This window comes from Monopterus albus, unplaced genomic scaffold (genome assembly GCF_001952655.1).
Source record: "Monopterus albus unplaced genomic scaffold, M_albus_1.0 scaffold41.1, whole genome shotgun sequence".
NCBI lineage: Eukaryota > Metazoa > Chordata > Actinopteri > Synbranchiformes > Synbranchidae > Monopterus > Monopterus albus.
Genome location: NW_018127921.1, coordinates 1,723,920 through 1,739,314, shown reverse-complemented (window position 1 = coordinate 1,739,314; position 15,395 = coordinate 1,723,920). Strand labels below are relative to the sequence as shown.

Below are 15,395 nucleotides of genomic sequence, written 5' to 3'. Positions count from 1 at the left end.
ACATTTCTGGTGTAGTACATGATATGTTGTTAAAACTGAAATAATTATTTGAAATTCCTTAAATTAGTGGATTTAAATAAATCATGAAAAGTCTCATTTCTGTGACATTTTATTTATCATTACATTCAACTTTTTCATATTCTTTGTTCTTCTGATCTCCAAAATAAAGCTGGTCGTGACATATTGCATCAGTTTGTTGCTGTTCTGAGGCTGGCACCGAAGTACAGTTGTTAAATACAGTAAGACTTCATTTCATCTTTCTACAATTAATGAAGCAAAAACCTTTCACATGCAAATAAATAATGAAATAAAAACACAACAGGTTACTGTACCTTCTCTGCAATTATACACTGCATACTAAATTTTAACAAATGACTAAAGGAAAAAGTGGAGATGATGGTACTGTAACCATGTCGACAGCACACAGATCAATGCTCTCCAGTTAGGTGCACTAACAATATAAAGACTATAAATCATTACATTCCCAGAAACTGGTGAGAAGAAAATGAGAAAAGAAGTGCATTGAGGGTGTTACATTCAAAGATGTGCCTGGTTCGATCACGTTGGTACACATGGCACTATTGCTGATAGATATTCATCTATTCTGATGACATCTCATAGGTGCTTGGATGATAGCATCCAATCAGATACATCTGTTTTCCCTTGCTCGCCAAGAGGAATGCTTGTGGGAGAGGCTGTGCCCTCCCCCTCTCCACACGTGTCCAAAGGGGCTGAGGGTAGGTCCACACCAGGGCCTTGTTGTCCCTAACGCATTTTATAGTCATGTGAGATGGCAGCCTCACATAGTTGTCCTTTAAAGTCTAGCTCGAGGGTGAACTCCAGGTCACGCTACCAAAGATAAAACCAAGAAATTAATGGCAGAAATATCCATTTAGCCATTTAGATGTTCTTTTTGACTCCACTGCAATTATTTGAAAGCTTTACTTACTAGATACTTCACAGATTAAGATTTTACATACAACTCAAGCTAAGCTTGAGCTCATAAGCTCATTAAAACATTATGCTTTTTAATAAATTCAACTATTCAAGAGTATGTAACATTGTTAAAATTAGCCCAATTTTTTACCCACTGCAACAGTAAAATTTAATTTACAGATATCAAATAATGATAATGTATAATAGAATAATACAAGGCATTTTGGGACATATGCTTATTTCCTTTGTGGTAGAGAGCAACCATGTGTTAGAAATAAGGGCACAGCCAGCACATGCAGCAACATTTAGTACACAGCCTGGCTCGGTCTCTTATACTGCAGTATTGCTACTTTTACTTAAGTCTTACCACATTCTTCTCATTGGGCCGTACAGCAATACTGCCAAAGATCTCTTCTCCCTTCTTGACAGTTAGATAGTCCTCTAAATAAAAAACCGTCTGCTTCCAGTGTGTGCTGGGAGCATCTGGAGCTGAGGACAGGGGACAAGAAAGTGGATGTGTATATGTGCAGGAGCAGGACAGAAACAAGAAAAGGAATAAAAAATGATGCAGAGAGGAGAGGAGTGAGAAAATAAAAGATTTACACAACAGTTCTAATGGGCACTAAACTGCCTTGGGTATGTTAAAATGGAAGAAATATAACAGCAAAGCAGCTGAAATTGACTCACCCAGTGGGAGAAATACAGTGGTTCATAGGTGCTCAGCCTCATACCCAACAGACTCAGTTAAAAATAAAACCTCCCCTACACAATATTATGTAAGCACTGAATGCACAAATGGATTTACATAATCGTACACAACACCTTAGCTACTCTCTTTATTAGAAGTGTTCTCAACACTACGTTGCCAGGAGGGCTTGGTGGTCCTGGTTTAAACACTGGGCTGGCTCATGTAACTCCAGCAGAGTGTAGCCAAGAGCTAGGATGCTGAGGAGAAGCGCCCCAGCATCCTAGCAATAGACTGATTTACTGCTCAAAATACTTGTGCTCAAGAAATTTTTAAGCTTGTTGCAACTGACTGCAGGGTAGGACAGAATGTGAAATCTTAATTTACCTCCTGCCCTTTTTCTGTACCTTTATGTGCTCTTTTAAACACACTGACATTTCCTGGTCTCTTGAAAAAATTATGACATGAAAAGTTAGAGAATCAGATAACCCAAATAATGAAGAAAAAATGTTCTCACATCAGTTCTCAGATGCACTTGAGGATGTGACAGAATATTTGTGTAAGTGTGACCCTGTGAATGTTGTGTTTCTCTACAGTTGCAGGGAGGTTATGTTGTTGCAATGTCTGGTGCCTTGCAATGATGTGCTGAAAGACAGTTGTCCAATATATAGTCCAGTGCAGAGTTAGAGCCACTTCATGAACACAATACCTTACTGTACATCCACCTTTATATTTATGAAGGTGGTGGCAGAAATTCGATCTCTCAAAATGATTAACTGGTTGTCTAAATACTACTAGTCGTGGATAATGAGAAATATACTTTATAGTTTGGGTGAACTGAACCGTTACAGAAATGGGGGAAACAGGAATAGGAAATGATATGATTAGCCTCACCAGTAGAAAAGCCAGTCTTCTTGTGACACTTGGTGAACTCGATGTTGAAATAGGTGACAAGAGCATGGACATAGTCATTGCGTTGAATCTGCAGACAAAAGGCTGAGGTGAAGGACAGGTCCTCAGGCTTCACAGTGTAAATGTCCACTTCCTGGGGAAAAAAATAAAATAAAATAAAATAAACCAAAGGGTTTATATTATGTAGTTTTGCAAAAATGTTTTCACCCCCACTTCTTTCACACACATGCAGCACATGTATATGTCAGTTCTTCTTGATTATTCACCATGATTATTGTGTATGTGTGTGAAAGCCCACAGGTTGAATCACGGCTGGCAAACGAAGCCTGCTCGCAGTACACATGCTGTGTGGGTGTCCTCCCTCAAGTCTACAAGGGAGGGAGGTTTTGTGTGTGTGAGTGTGAGTGGGTTAACACAGCGTCTGTGTGTTTGCTTGTGTCTATACTGAGCACTGCCTCATGAATATGCCCACAAATTTAAGTTTCACATTTTGTTACCTGCCAGACATCACAGTGGGTCCAAAATGAGAGAGGAGCAGGCGCGTCTCAGCTTTCCACGCAGATGATGTTTTATTTAAGAGGACACACTGCAACCTGTTCCTCTTGCCTGGCCTACTGAGCTACAGATCATTTGGCAATGTAGTGTCAGCATGACAGATTGTGATTTAACACCTCTGTCCTTTCCCATGATAGCATACAGCAAATTGTAAGAGGGGAGAAAGAAATCCCTGGGAGTAATTTAGTAATTTTAGAGTGTGAGGAATTGAGTGGCAGGTTGAATATAAAGGGGGGGGGAGGGAGGTCACTGGCAGCAGTGGAACAGGATGAAAAAGCCTGGGATACATTCATGAGAAAGAAATATAGGCAAGGAAAATTAATTTTTAGATCAGCACGTCACTAACTAACAAGTAACCACCCACTAACATAACAAATAAGTCACCTTTTAGAACTCAAAGGAGGGCTAGTGCTAATCCGAATCATAGAAAGTCAATTTCACTCCCGCTAGTGACTCAGTGCCAGCTCTTGTGTGACATTTCACCTCCTATTTCAACTCCTATTCACTCAGGCCTGACATTGTTTAGATCAGAGAATGGGACAGAAGATGAAGCGAAGAAGAAGTGAGTGATTAAGAGGAACAAGTGAGAATTTAGACTTTAAATGATATGAGAAAGACATGAAAAGGAAGAGGAATGAAGATACAGATAGTCAAAGTAAAAAAATATGATATAAGGTAGAGAAAAGGAACAGTGAATGAGGAAAGAGGTCTGACAAAAAAGCTATCATCTCTTGGAATACGCTTATCCTCTGTTCATTTGTGAGATGAAAGACAAGCCACTGTTGTACTTCAACCATGGAAACAGAGCCGCAGACTATTACAGCTCCCCAGAAACCTCTATTATGTACTAGAAAATAGACTCAGGTGACGAGGAATGTTCAGAAACCTTTTTTTTAAGGAAGTCATGTACTTGTGGCAGAACACAAAAGCTGAAAAACTTTGTTTGGGTGTTTGCCTCAAACACATAGTTTTGTTGAGGTATCAAACAATATGGCATCAAAGACAAATGCTTGAGGTATGGTCACACTTCTTCATCATGCATGCATTTGTGCACAAGGACATACAGGCTAACCTTTAGGAGGCAGGCATTAGTCACCACCTGCTTGGGATCTACCACATCCACCAGGGGTTCTTTGATGGCCACGTTGCGAATGCAGCTCATGTCGAACCCATACACGTTTTCCCACCCTGTGCATACACAAATATAAACATCTAATGTGCAACACAAACACAGTATGCGCTTTCTGTTTCACTTGTAGAATCTTCTTCCACTTGCAAAGCTGTTTTCTCTCTGTTCCTGCCAAGATATCAGTGCAAAAAAAGGTAGCACAGAAAATAAAACAGAGTGCTTAACCCTGCCAGGAAGAGTAGATCTGCAGTCATGCTGTCTTTGTGTCTATCTAGGCTCTATGTGGAGAAAGACAAGTCCTCCTGAAAATACACTCCAACCTCCTCCACCTCCTCCATCATGTCTGGTAAGCTTTTTTTGTTTTAATTTGGCCTGAAAAAACACTAAGCAAGCCTTCCCTCCCCATCCCCTCTGTTCCTCCACTCCACCTTGCTTTGTCAGGTGGCCAAACACTAAGTCTGTATGGTGAGAAGGTGGAATATGCCTCCAATGCTGAGGGAAACTAAAAATAAGAGGTTTGGGCAGATTTAATTTCGGGGGGATTTATGGAAAGCATGAACCTTTATATGAATGCCTAGATATAATAGGACAGAGAAGGCCACCTGTGCAGTAATAGGAAACTCAGTAAAAGTTACCGACCCAAATTCTGTCTGTATTCGTGAGTGAAAGTCACCTTTAATTTTGTTCTTTTCATCTGGATCACAAGGTTAAGCTCAGTACTCCTGCTGGGACAGCTATTTGAATGCATGGAGTGAGTTCTGTGCAGAGAATGCACTGTAGCGTGAACTCACCTCACTGTTTTAAGCATCTATAATCAGGATTTTTGTAAAGGCAGTGGATCAAATGAGTGTGTGTAATGTAAAATGGGTAAAATCCACCTAACTCTGCAGTTTACCCAGGCTTTATGAAGCCTTTTAGCTTTTATTAGCACACTGTTTTGAGTGTTTTGTTTCAGCCTTACCATTCCCTTTAGTGTTGTTTCCAGCTACAGGCAGCTTCTTTCAGCAAAAAACTCCAAAATAAATGTGTTGTTTGTTTCCTGCCTAGCACCAAAAATTAGGCAACTATAGACGAAGCAGCTAAAGAGCTATTTCTATAAGCAGTTGATGGAGTTTAAGTGAGAGCTAAGAGGAAAGTGAATATTGGACTTATATTCATCAGGTAGACAGAAACTCAACTTCAAATAAATATTAAAGTTGGTCTGTGTCTGCTGGATCTGTATAGGCAACAGTTTGCTCACCTTCAGCATAACAAACCTATTAGTTACAGCTAATGAACCTTTTATAAAGTTTGATTTCTTAGAAATTGGAACCATGCTTCTTTACATATTGATTTCACTTCATTTGAATATTAATGGTGCACAGCTAAAAGGCAGACGAAGACAGAATAAGGCAATGACTTAGCAAAAACATGAAAGTGAACGGCAACAAATCTACCGTAACTACTCACAATGAATCTTGAAGTCCTTGTACTGCCTGTCTTCAATGGCTACCACGTAGAGAGCAGCTCTGTCAGGGAACATCAGGCCTCCAGGTTTCTGAACATGAGAAAAGCTTCACATATCAGTGCATTCACTACAGAGGCCATCCATCATTGTTACTGTTTACGCACCTGGTATGTAACAGAAGATCACATGCGCTGAGTTTAAAGCCTGCAGACAGCTACTGAACTTAGAAACCAGACTGAATGAATGACTTTAGCATCTGGGCAACAGATGCTTGCATGCAAGCGTACAATAAATCCTCTGCTTTATCACTATCAGGTGTGTTATACATTAAAAGCCTTATTTGTCCAGCTAGCCGCACACACAATAAACTCAACACCCAGCCCGAGCCTCCCACTGCACCATCATACCAGCCACTTGTCCCTGGCAAAGATGACAGTGTTGAGCATGGACTCGTAGAAAAGGCAGTAACCCATCCACTCTGAGATGATAATGTCCACCTTCTCCACAGGCAGCTCCACCTCCTCCACCTTGCCCTTGAAGATGGTAATGACTGTGGTCGGAAAAACCACAAAACAGCACACACCAAATTACTTTATAGCATATTCATCACATTAATGCTAATCAGACAGTGAGTCTGCAGATGACGCTGTATTTATGCCTTGGGACTGCTGTGAATTAGTACAGATTAATTACTGCATTAATCTTGTGCCTCAGTGTTTTATGCATTGCCTATTTTTGTCGGTGGCTGTGGCTCAGGAGGTAGAGCAGGTCGTTTCCTAACCGGAGGATTAGCGGTTCGATTCCCGGCTTGTCCAGTCAACATGTTGAGGTGTCCTTGAGCAAGACACTGAACCCCCAGTTGCTCCCGGTGATGTCACCGTTGTGTGAATGTGTGTGTGTGTTTGGGAGTGCAAATGGGTGAATGGCCGAATAATGTGAAAGCGCTTTGGGTGTGCTGTAAAGCATAGAAAGGTGCTATACAAGTATAAGACCATTTACCATTTTTTGTCTTAGTTCTGTTTTCCATTTTGGCTATAACATTTGACCCATAACAAGGGAGCTACAAGCAGATAGATTTTTAAAAGGAAAATTATGTATTGTCCAAGTGTGGGTAGAGAATTAAGCAGTATCACATTTGGTAATTTCACAATAATACACTAAAATAAACAGTGTAAGTATCTGTAAATGTGCAGAATAAGTGGAACTACAGCATATTTTTAAAAAATACTGGAATAACGTGATAAACTAAGAAAAGGAAAACTATGTCATTAGTATAAAAATAATGGTCTGCACATTGCAGAGTTGGCCCTTGAGTTCTATTTCCTGCATGCTTTACTAAGATCATCACCTAAATGCCCTGAATAGGATGAAACAAAGCCCAGCATAATGTCAAATGTGCAGGTTAGGAAAGTCACCATCTGTTACCAGTCCTCCATCTGTGAATTTCAGGGTGGCATTTTACACTCAGCCCCACACATTGACGGCAGAGATTATTTGACAGCAGAGATTAGCTGCCAGTTAACAATCAGAACTGTGAATAATATTGTTGGGTGTGACCGTAATGATGGTAATATTTTCATGCTACTTCTAATCCAGATGTCATCACACTGTTGTGCATTCACACAGATGGATGTGGGATATATAGCAGTATAGGAAAACCACTTCAACTTACCATTGTGTAGGTGGTTAGATTTGATAATCTTCTCTGAATATTCAGATATACTTGAGCATTCAATCTGTAGACACAAGGATCAAACCACAGACCTGGTTAAAGTGCCTCCTGAAACACATTTGTTACATTTTCATGGGATTACCCATTTTATTATTTGAACAAATCATAAAAACATTTTGACAGCACAGCGGAGCAGGGGTTAATGCTATCGCCTCACAGCAAGAAGGTTCCGGGTTTGAGCCCAGGCTGACCCAGTGCCTTTCTGTATGGAGTTTGCATGTTCTCCCTTTGCCTGGTCGGGTTCTCTCCGGGTACTCCGGCTTCTTCCCACAGTCCAAAGACATGCAGCTTAGGTTGATTGGTGACTCTAAATTGCCCCCAGGAGTGAGTGTGGGTGTGTGTGGGGTTGTTTGTCTACATGTCAGCCCTATGACAGACTGGTGACCTGTCCAGGGTGGACCCCGACTCTCGCCCAATGTCAGCTGAGATTTGCTTCAGGCCCCCAGCCTGAAGGATAAGTGGTATATATAATGGATGGATGGAGGGATGGATAAAAACATTTTATATTTCTTTAATGATTTTTGTGTCGATGGACATAACCAGCAGGGTGTTGGCTACCATGTTCCCACCGCATATAAAGTAGTTTCATCTTTGGGATCATATCAGAAGGACAAATTTAATCAAATCCTGCCAATCTATCTAAGCACTAATTTCACTTTGCCGAATAAGAACTAATGCATTATTTTATTCTCCCATCCATAAGTGTAATACAGTATATTACACTGCGGGTTAAGTATAACCTGTGACTTGCAGCCCTGCCCTAAGGGGAGTCATATGTCTCTTATTGCGTCTGTGGGTAAGATTATCTGAGAGAGATTAGCCATTTCTGGAATACAATAGTGACTGGCTCTTAAGCGGAATTTTAAAAAGATAGGGTATGCGTATGCGTGTGTGCATGTACACATGAAGAAGGAAAGGCCAGATATGATATAGAATGACACTGAATGGGTGTGTGGCTTTTTTGTGTCATAAACAAAAACAAAGAGAAGAAAGGGATGTTAGATAATCACAGTGAAGTGTTTGTTTGTGGTCAAAGGGTGCATCTACAGTGTCTGTCTCACCCCGTACACGTGTTTGGCGCCAGCATTGGCAGCAAACATAGAAAGGATCCCTGTGCCACTACCAACATCCAGGACGATTTTATCCTTGAACACATGTTTGTTGTGGTACATGGCGTTCCGGTAGGTCAGCGTCCGCACCTCATCTTTCAGCATCTCCTGTTCAAATTGGAGACAAAACTGAAATTTCAAAGCTGTGGTAAATAATGAAATATTCAGTCTTGAATCACATGCAAACCGCAAGAATCTCTTCTGGATTGGTGTAAACTACCAAAGGAGTAGTATGATTCATAAAAACATTCCAATGACTACATAATACACACAATATTACACATTATATTAAAACTGGGCTTTTGCATACCTTCCTACACATGTGAACACAATATGTTTGCATTGAGATAGAATGAGATAGAAAAAGCATTTAGGCCAAAAGCTTCTGTGACAGTGGCAGAGCTCCTTGAAATAGACAGGAGTACAACATAAAGCCTTTGGGGACCGCCTGATATCCATCTCCTGGAACCCATTCACACATCCCACTTTCCTTTTTTCCCGCTTTGCGCTCCTCTAATCAGGACATTCTCTTTGTCTGTAAGCAGACAAAAACCTGACCCACATGCTAAATATGGACACTATTTAAAAAGGTCTATATGTCCCCAAAACTTTTCCATCATCACCTTTTCACACATCAAGGTCATTGCCTAGGGTCTAGCCCTACAATTCTATTTAGCAGTTCTCTGTAGATGACTGTAAAATACAGAGTTTTCATTTATAGAGTGCTGTCAAGACTTACAGTGCATCTGATGTCTCTAGTGTTAGTATGGTAATGGAAAAGCCTCCTTTTTTGTCAGCTAAGAGACACTCACCACCACTGCAGACAGATCAGCAACTTTCCATTTCCCTATGGTGCCATTCTTAAACCTTAACTTTTGGTGGGGAGACAGTTGTCTCTGAGGTTAATGCTTGGAGATTTGAAGTGGGGGAATAATTGGGTTATATTTTAATATCATAATGATGTGCATTTGTTTTACTAGATGTGCATTAAGGAGCTTTAAACGTTACACTTAAGGCAATGTCTGAGTTATTGTTCTTTTGGTTTTATACTTTTGAAAGCAGTGGAGGACCTAAGACTATTCTTACCCTGTTTTGTTACTTTGCCAGCATTATTTTGTTGTTTTTAGCACTTAAACTTGGCTTTTACACTGTTAGCTTACAAATCTTTTTTAGGCCCAATTAACTAAGGATTTGGAATCCAATGTCTCTGCAGTAGATTCTCAGTTATGGCTAAAAATATCATCCATGGCAAATAGAAGGTTTGGATCAAAATCAAAGCATATCTGTTCATGAAAATCTCTTGGTGTTAAATCAGCTGAAGTTTCTGACACATCCTGCTGACAGAAAGTCAGATTAACAGCGCTGAAACTTCCTGGCAAGTTAAGAAGTGTTGGGTTAGACAGAACAGAGAGCATCTGGTGTCATTCTTTTTCTCAAACCATAACAAGCTGCTGCTTGTCACCCTGCCTGCCTACCTCGTGGATGCCAAAGTGGGCATAAGAGTCAAAATAGTAGTCCCGGGATGTCATTTCCTCTGGGCTGATGAACTTGGCAATCTTGCCTGGACCAGGACAGGTGGCCAGGGCTGCTACATGGGGCGTATGGGGGACACGGGGCACATAGTGGGAAGTAGGCACTGGTTTAGGCAGTGGAGAGGGCTGGGCAGACTGAGAGAGGGGGGATGTGACAGGCTGTTGCTGCTGTTATGGAGAAAGTAAAGGGGAGAGTTTGTATCAGAAATAAGAAATTACAAACAAACAAACAAAAAAAAAACAATCTAAAAACAATGAAACTGTATTTCATGGAAGACAATTACAGAACTGCAAGGGTCGTTTTGAATGAGTTCAGATGCCTTTGCCTTCACACGGAGCATATAGGAGCAGAATTAAATGCAAGGCGAAAGGGAAGCACATTATAATAAGCTGTCAAAAATCCACAAAAGCATATAGCCTCTGTAGTTACACAGACAGGAGACATGCTACGGGCTAGTAGTGATATAATCAAAGAAGAGCCGGCAAAAGATGCAGGTTCCTTTTCAGAACCAAGGACAGCGAACAGCGTCCGTGTAGATCCTCCATGCATTGTCATGCGACTATAGATCACCCATTAACATCTGCAGGACACTGGCAAATGCACTTTTCTTTGCCAGCACGCCATCAGTGCAGCACTGGTCCTAAATGTAATTGGGATCATGGATAACACAAATATAAAATTCAAGTCAAATGTATTGTCACCATAGAAATAGCCAGGCGGAGAGTGCCCCGGTCCCGCTACTACCGGGTGCAGGACACCACAAGGTCCCTACCTCCGAGCTGTCCGCCTCCGCCATCTTCCGCCGTAGCAGCAAACAACGCGACGAATGCCTCAGTCCCATGAGAACCGACGAGATTTAGGTTGCAACTCTTTTAAGTATTTGTAGGGTCAGGATTCTTAATAGAAACGTGTAGAAATTAACACTAAGCCACCGAATATACGGCTTGAATACATGTAAAGACGAACGTCATATTAAGAAACATCTATAACAATTTCGATCAAATTAAATCAAAGTCTCCAGAAAAGTTGTTAAATGGATTTGCACGAGGTGAAACGTCCAGTAATCCATACTGTAAATGTGGTACAGGTTGTTTTAGTGGGAGGACTCGGGATGGCTGAGCAGTCTATTGGCTGGAGAGCCGTGTCGCGACTGAAAGGTTGCTGGTTTGATCCCAGCAGGAGTCTCCATTAACACCCGCGCATCGCGTTTTGGTGTCCTCCTGCAAGACACTGAACCTCCATCTCTTGCTCATTTTAAATCTTTGGGTGGGCGTATCCGAGAAAATATCAAGTGTCTCCCACGACCAAAAATGCATCCAGCTGCGCACTAGAAGCAGAAAGTCCACACTGCTGCTGCTGCCTGCTCTTCTACTTCACCGCGTGGAGACACTTCTCTCAACACTGCAACTCGCAGTCGCTCGGTTCTGTGCGTTGTGGAGAGTAATGTGAATAATCCCGCTGGTTTCCCTGAGAGAAAGTTACAGACTGTGAGTGTGCACTGCTGTTCAGACGAGCCCCACGACATGAAATGAATCGTGACTAAAATATAATAAGTAACTGCCTCCTAAAGACAGATGCCTCCTCAATCAAGACTTCCCACAGAAACAGAAACACTGGCTCCGTGGCAACCAAACAGCTTGTCTTTCGCTTGCATATATTCCTACGTGTGTGTGAATAACTGGAAAGACATAAAGGCTAGCATAGACTACAATATATTCATTTTGGCCATTTAGGAACACCCTTTCCTGAACAAATCATCTCATTGTTACGTTAAATTAAATGGCAGGTGTGCAACATAAGCTTAACAATAGTTACCTTTTAGCAGCTTAGATCCCCAATATGGACATATAACGATATAATAGATGATAAATCAGCTGTTTCCCATTCTTTAAAAAAAAAAGATATATGGCATATTTTTGTTATAGGCTAATATGCATAAAAAGACACAAAGCAAAACCAAAACAAGTACCTGTAGGCTGCTTATTTCCATTTAGGCTATTTTATACACCTACATTTCATTTGGAAAGAATATACATTTTCCTCCATTGCATTTACTGTATATAATACACTTCTTTTTACAAGTTACAGTACCTTTAAAATTAGCATTAGTTTATTTTTATTTTACATTTATTTTACCAGGAAAACCTCATTGAGATTAAAAAATCTCTTTATCAAGTGTCCTGGCCAAGACAAGCAACATCATCAAACATGACAAACAACACAGATACAAACAATACACATAAATCCATAACACTCTCTCATTAGTCAAGCAAGCAATTGATAATAAAATTAAATCAAAACCCGTAAAAATATTAAGTCTGACACATTATTTTAAAGCATTAAAACTATAGAATTAAACACCCTGACAGTGGATGTATTTTTTGACAAAATTACCCAACAAATTAAGCAGCTCCACTTTGATGTTGCTAATATTTCTGTATTTTTACCTACAGTGCACAAAATTGTAAATGCAGAGCTTTAGTTTGTAATGTAGTCTTTGGTGTGTTATTGGTTCACCACTCTGTGTAGCCCAGTCTTAATGAACATATTGTTCCCACTGATTCCCCAAAAGCTGAAAAATATCTTTGGTGTGAGTCAATGCTCACACTAATGACAGAAAAGTTCAAAATCATATTTCAAAATACTATTATAAAAACAAATCATACACTCTGTGTAATGCATTGAGAGCTTTTGGAGGCTATCACGGCGAAAACTCTATCTGCACGTGTCTCTGTGGATTGAAATGTTCAAGCATGTTGCCTTCTTCCCATTCAGCCACAGCAGGTGCTGCTAGGTGGCTACTAAAGGCAAAACACCTGCTGTGTCATCACTGATTGTGGTGCAGCTACAGGCACAACAAGCTTGAACCTGGAAACCATAGAAAGCACAATGATTGGCCACTTTTCCTAAAGGGCTTCCAGTACTCATTGTTCTCAGATGATGATCTTTTAGGTATCAAATTTTCCATTTTGCTTCCATTGTAGAGCACATTCACTCATGTTTACCACATGTATGAACAAACCTAAAATCAACCTATTCTATTTTCTATCTGATTCTAAAGCCGACCCTCATCCGTCTGGTAATCAGAGATACCACTGAAAGAAAAGAGGACCGTCTCAAACTGAAGACATGATGGAAACCTGTTGAAGGACTTTTCTATTTCAGAAGCAGATTTCTGACTGCTGTAATATTAATGCAATTTAAATTCAACACGGATTTCAGCAGAACATATCGCCTTCCTCCTGAAAAATATATCAAAAAAACATTTCTACTTCATAATGTTTGTGCTTCATACTGCATCTTTGCTGCTTTCATTATTTACTCATTTCATACTCTCTCAGAGTCAGTAGTAACCTGCTTTGAAAAATATTACAAGATAATTCTCCCATTAAACACAACAAAGCACACCAGGTTTCAGTCACTGTTATGGATGGGCTTCATCAGTGGTGCTTAAGAACATCGGCCCACGCATCACACTTGAGGATAATGTGTGCATCCACTCTTTCACAAACACACATAAATCAGTGTGGGTGCAAGAGCACACAGGAGTCAGGAGTGAAAGCAGTGGGAAGACTATTGATCGACTTACAAGGCCCACAAAGCTGATAACATGACACAAACATAAGCTATTGCGGTAAGCTCCATTGTAAACCTAATTTGTTTAAAAACTGCAAACAGGGCTCACTGAGATTTATTTTGGTGGGGATATTGACATAAAAGTAATCCCCTCAACAGCTGCCCTTGTACAAAACATTATCTGTTAAATGCTATCTAGTTCAAAAGTGATGATCATGGCTGAGCACAGGGAGGGATTCAGGGTTCTCTTTCCTGGCCTATGTAACAGTTTACGAATTACACATTTAAAAATCCAAACAACTCTGGAATTAAACATTCAATAGTTGTTCGGATGGTTCACAACTATGAGCATAATATTGTGACAATTGTAAGGATGACACTAGGAAATCAGTCTAGATGTGTTGTTTATTCAGTCCTGTCAGTTGCACAGCAGTGTTTCATTTCCAGCCATTTTCAGTGATAACACTTTCTTTCCATACATCTCAATCTGATAGAACATAGCCAGTGTAGTGGTTGTATAGACATGTCTTGATTTGAAAGGTCAAACACATCTGACATGACACTTCTGTTATGGTTTAGTCCCCCTCACCAGGAGGGTGAGGGAGAACTGAAGGTAGGACTCAAGAATGCAGACCCAGGTGCTAGTAAGAAAAGGTGGTTTAATGGAAAAAAAAACACAAACAAGGTAACAAAGTCAATGTATAGTACAGTTACCAGGGTAGGGCAGGGATGGCTGAGGAGACTAGGACGAGCAGATGAGTAGGAGGATTTCAGGAAACAGAAGAGTAGAGGACCAGGACAAGGCAGGTGAGTAGACAGGAGAATGACGACAGGAGAGATGACAGGAGGTCCGCTACCTGACAATCAAGAGTCTGTATAAATTCAGCCAACCACATATCCAGGTCCATCTTTCAAAGGCCAATCACATGCCAGAGTCCATGTTCGAGTGGCTCCCCAACTCAATGGCCAAACTGTTGCTGTCTGGTTGAGACCATTTTTGTCAGGCTGTGTGATATTCACAGAAGCCCTAAAAAGCAAGTAAAGAGCAGCCTGTCAAGGTGGTCTCTAATTTTGCAAGACTATCGAAAGATCAGGCAGCTAATTTTGGGCAACGGCATTGTAATGTCACAAACTACCCTTCAGCTGGTTGAGGTAAACCAGACCACTTTGATCCAGTGGCATAATCAACGGCTGAAGGGACAGGAGGTGACAATACTTCTGCAAGGTGTTCACCTTCCTGAAGCACAGCCAGTGGCAGGTGAGCCTCTACCAGCAGCAAAGCTACAGCCAAAGACTCCTCCCCAGTACCCCCATCAGCTGCACACATATTTCATGCCACCAAATACAGCTGGACAGGCAAAAACAAAGTGTCGGCGACTCCAACCATCAGCCACTTTCATTCAGCCATCATCATCCCACCTTCAGGCTCATGCTTTCCAAATCAGTCCTGGTCATTCCTTTCAGCCTTTAGCTTCTTCCTCTCAAGAGGGTACAAAGGAGAAGTTGAGGGTTATTTACCCCAAGCCATTGGCAGCAATGCCCTCCTGTCCCATTCCTCTACCCAGTGACATCAGCCCTCTTGGTACTGTCTTTTCACCAAGTTCAACCCCTGTCATCATTCCACTTGCCACTGAAAGCATCAGTAGTGACACGACTAGACCCGCAAAACGAAAGTACAATCGAAGTGTCACATTTAACACTTGCAGGAAATGTGGCCAGTTTCGCACGGAAGCAGCGGGTCATAGTCAATATAAGGGAAAAATATACTGCCCCAAATCAGA

General features: G+C 41.0%; 1 protein-coding gene across 2 annotated transcripts; it reads right to left on the bottom strand.

Moving 5' to 3' along the window:
- Nucleotides 1-123: 123 nt before the first annotated feature.
- Nucleotides 124-11,650, bottom strand: prmt8b (protein arginine methyltransferase 8b). 2 transcript variants are annotated; one of them, XM_020599545.1, is made up of 10 exons: nt 10,740-10,826; nt 9,981-10,205; nt 8,458-8,613; nt 7,337-7,400; nt 6,072-6,214; nt 5,667-5,754; nt 4,161-4,276; nt 2,516-2,666; nt 1,304-1,425; nt 124-849 (listed from the first exon to the last, which is right to left on the bottom strand). In XM_020599545.1, exons 1-10 carry the CDS (start codon nt 10,740-10,742, stop codon nt 766-768), a joined length of 1,152 nt encoding a protein of 383 aa, XP_020455201.1. In that variant the 5' UTR covers nt 10,743-10,826; the 3' UTR covers nt 124-765. The 2 variants fall into 2 exon arrangements, with proteins under 2 accessions (XP_020455201.1, XP_020455200.1); XM_020599544.1 differs by having other exon boundaries at nt 126-849; nt 10,811-11,650.
- Between the last annotated feature and the right edge of the window lie 3,745 nt (nt 11,651-15,395).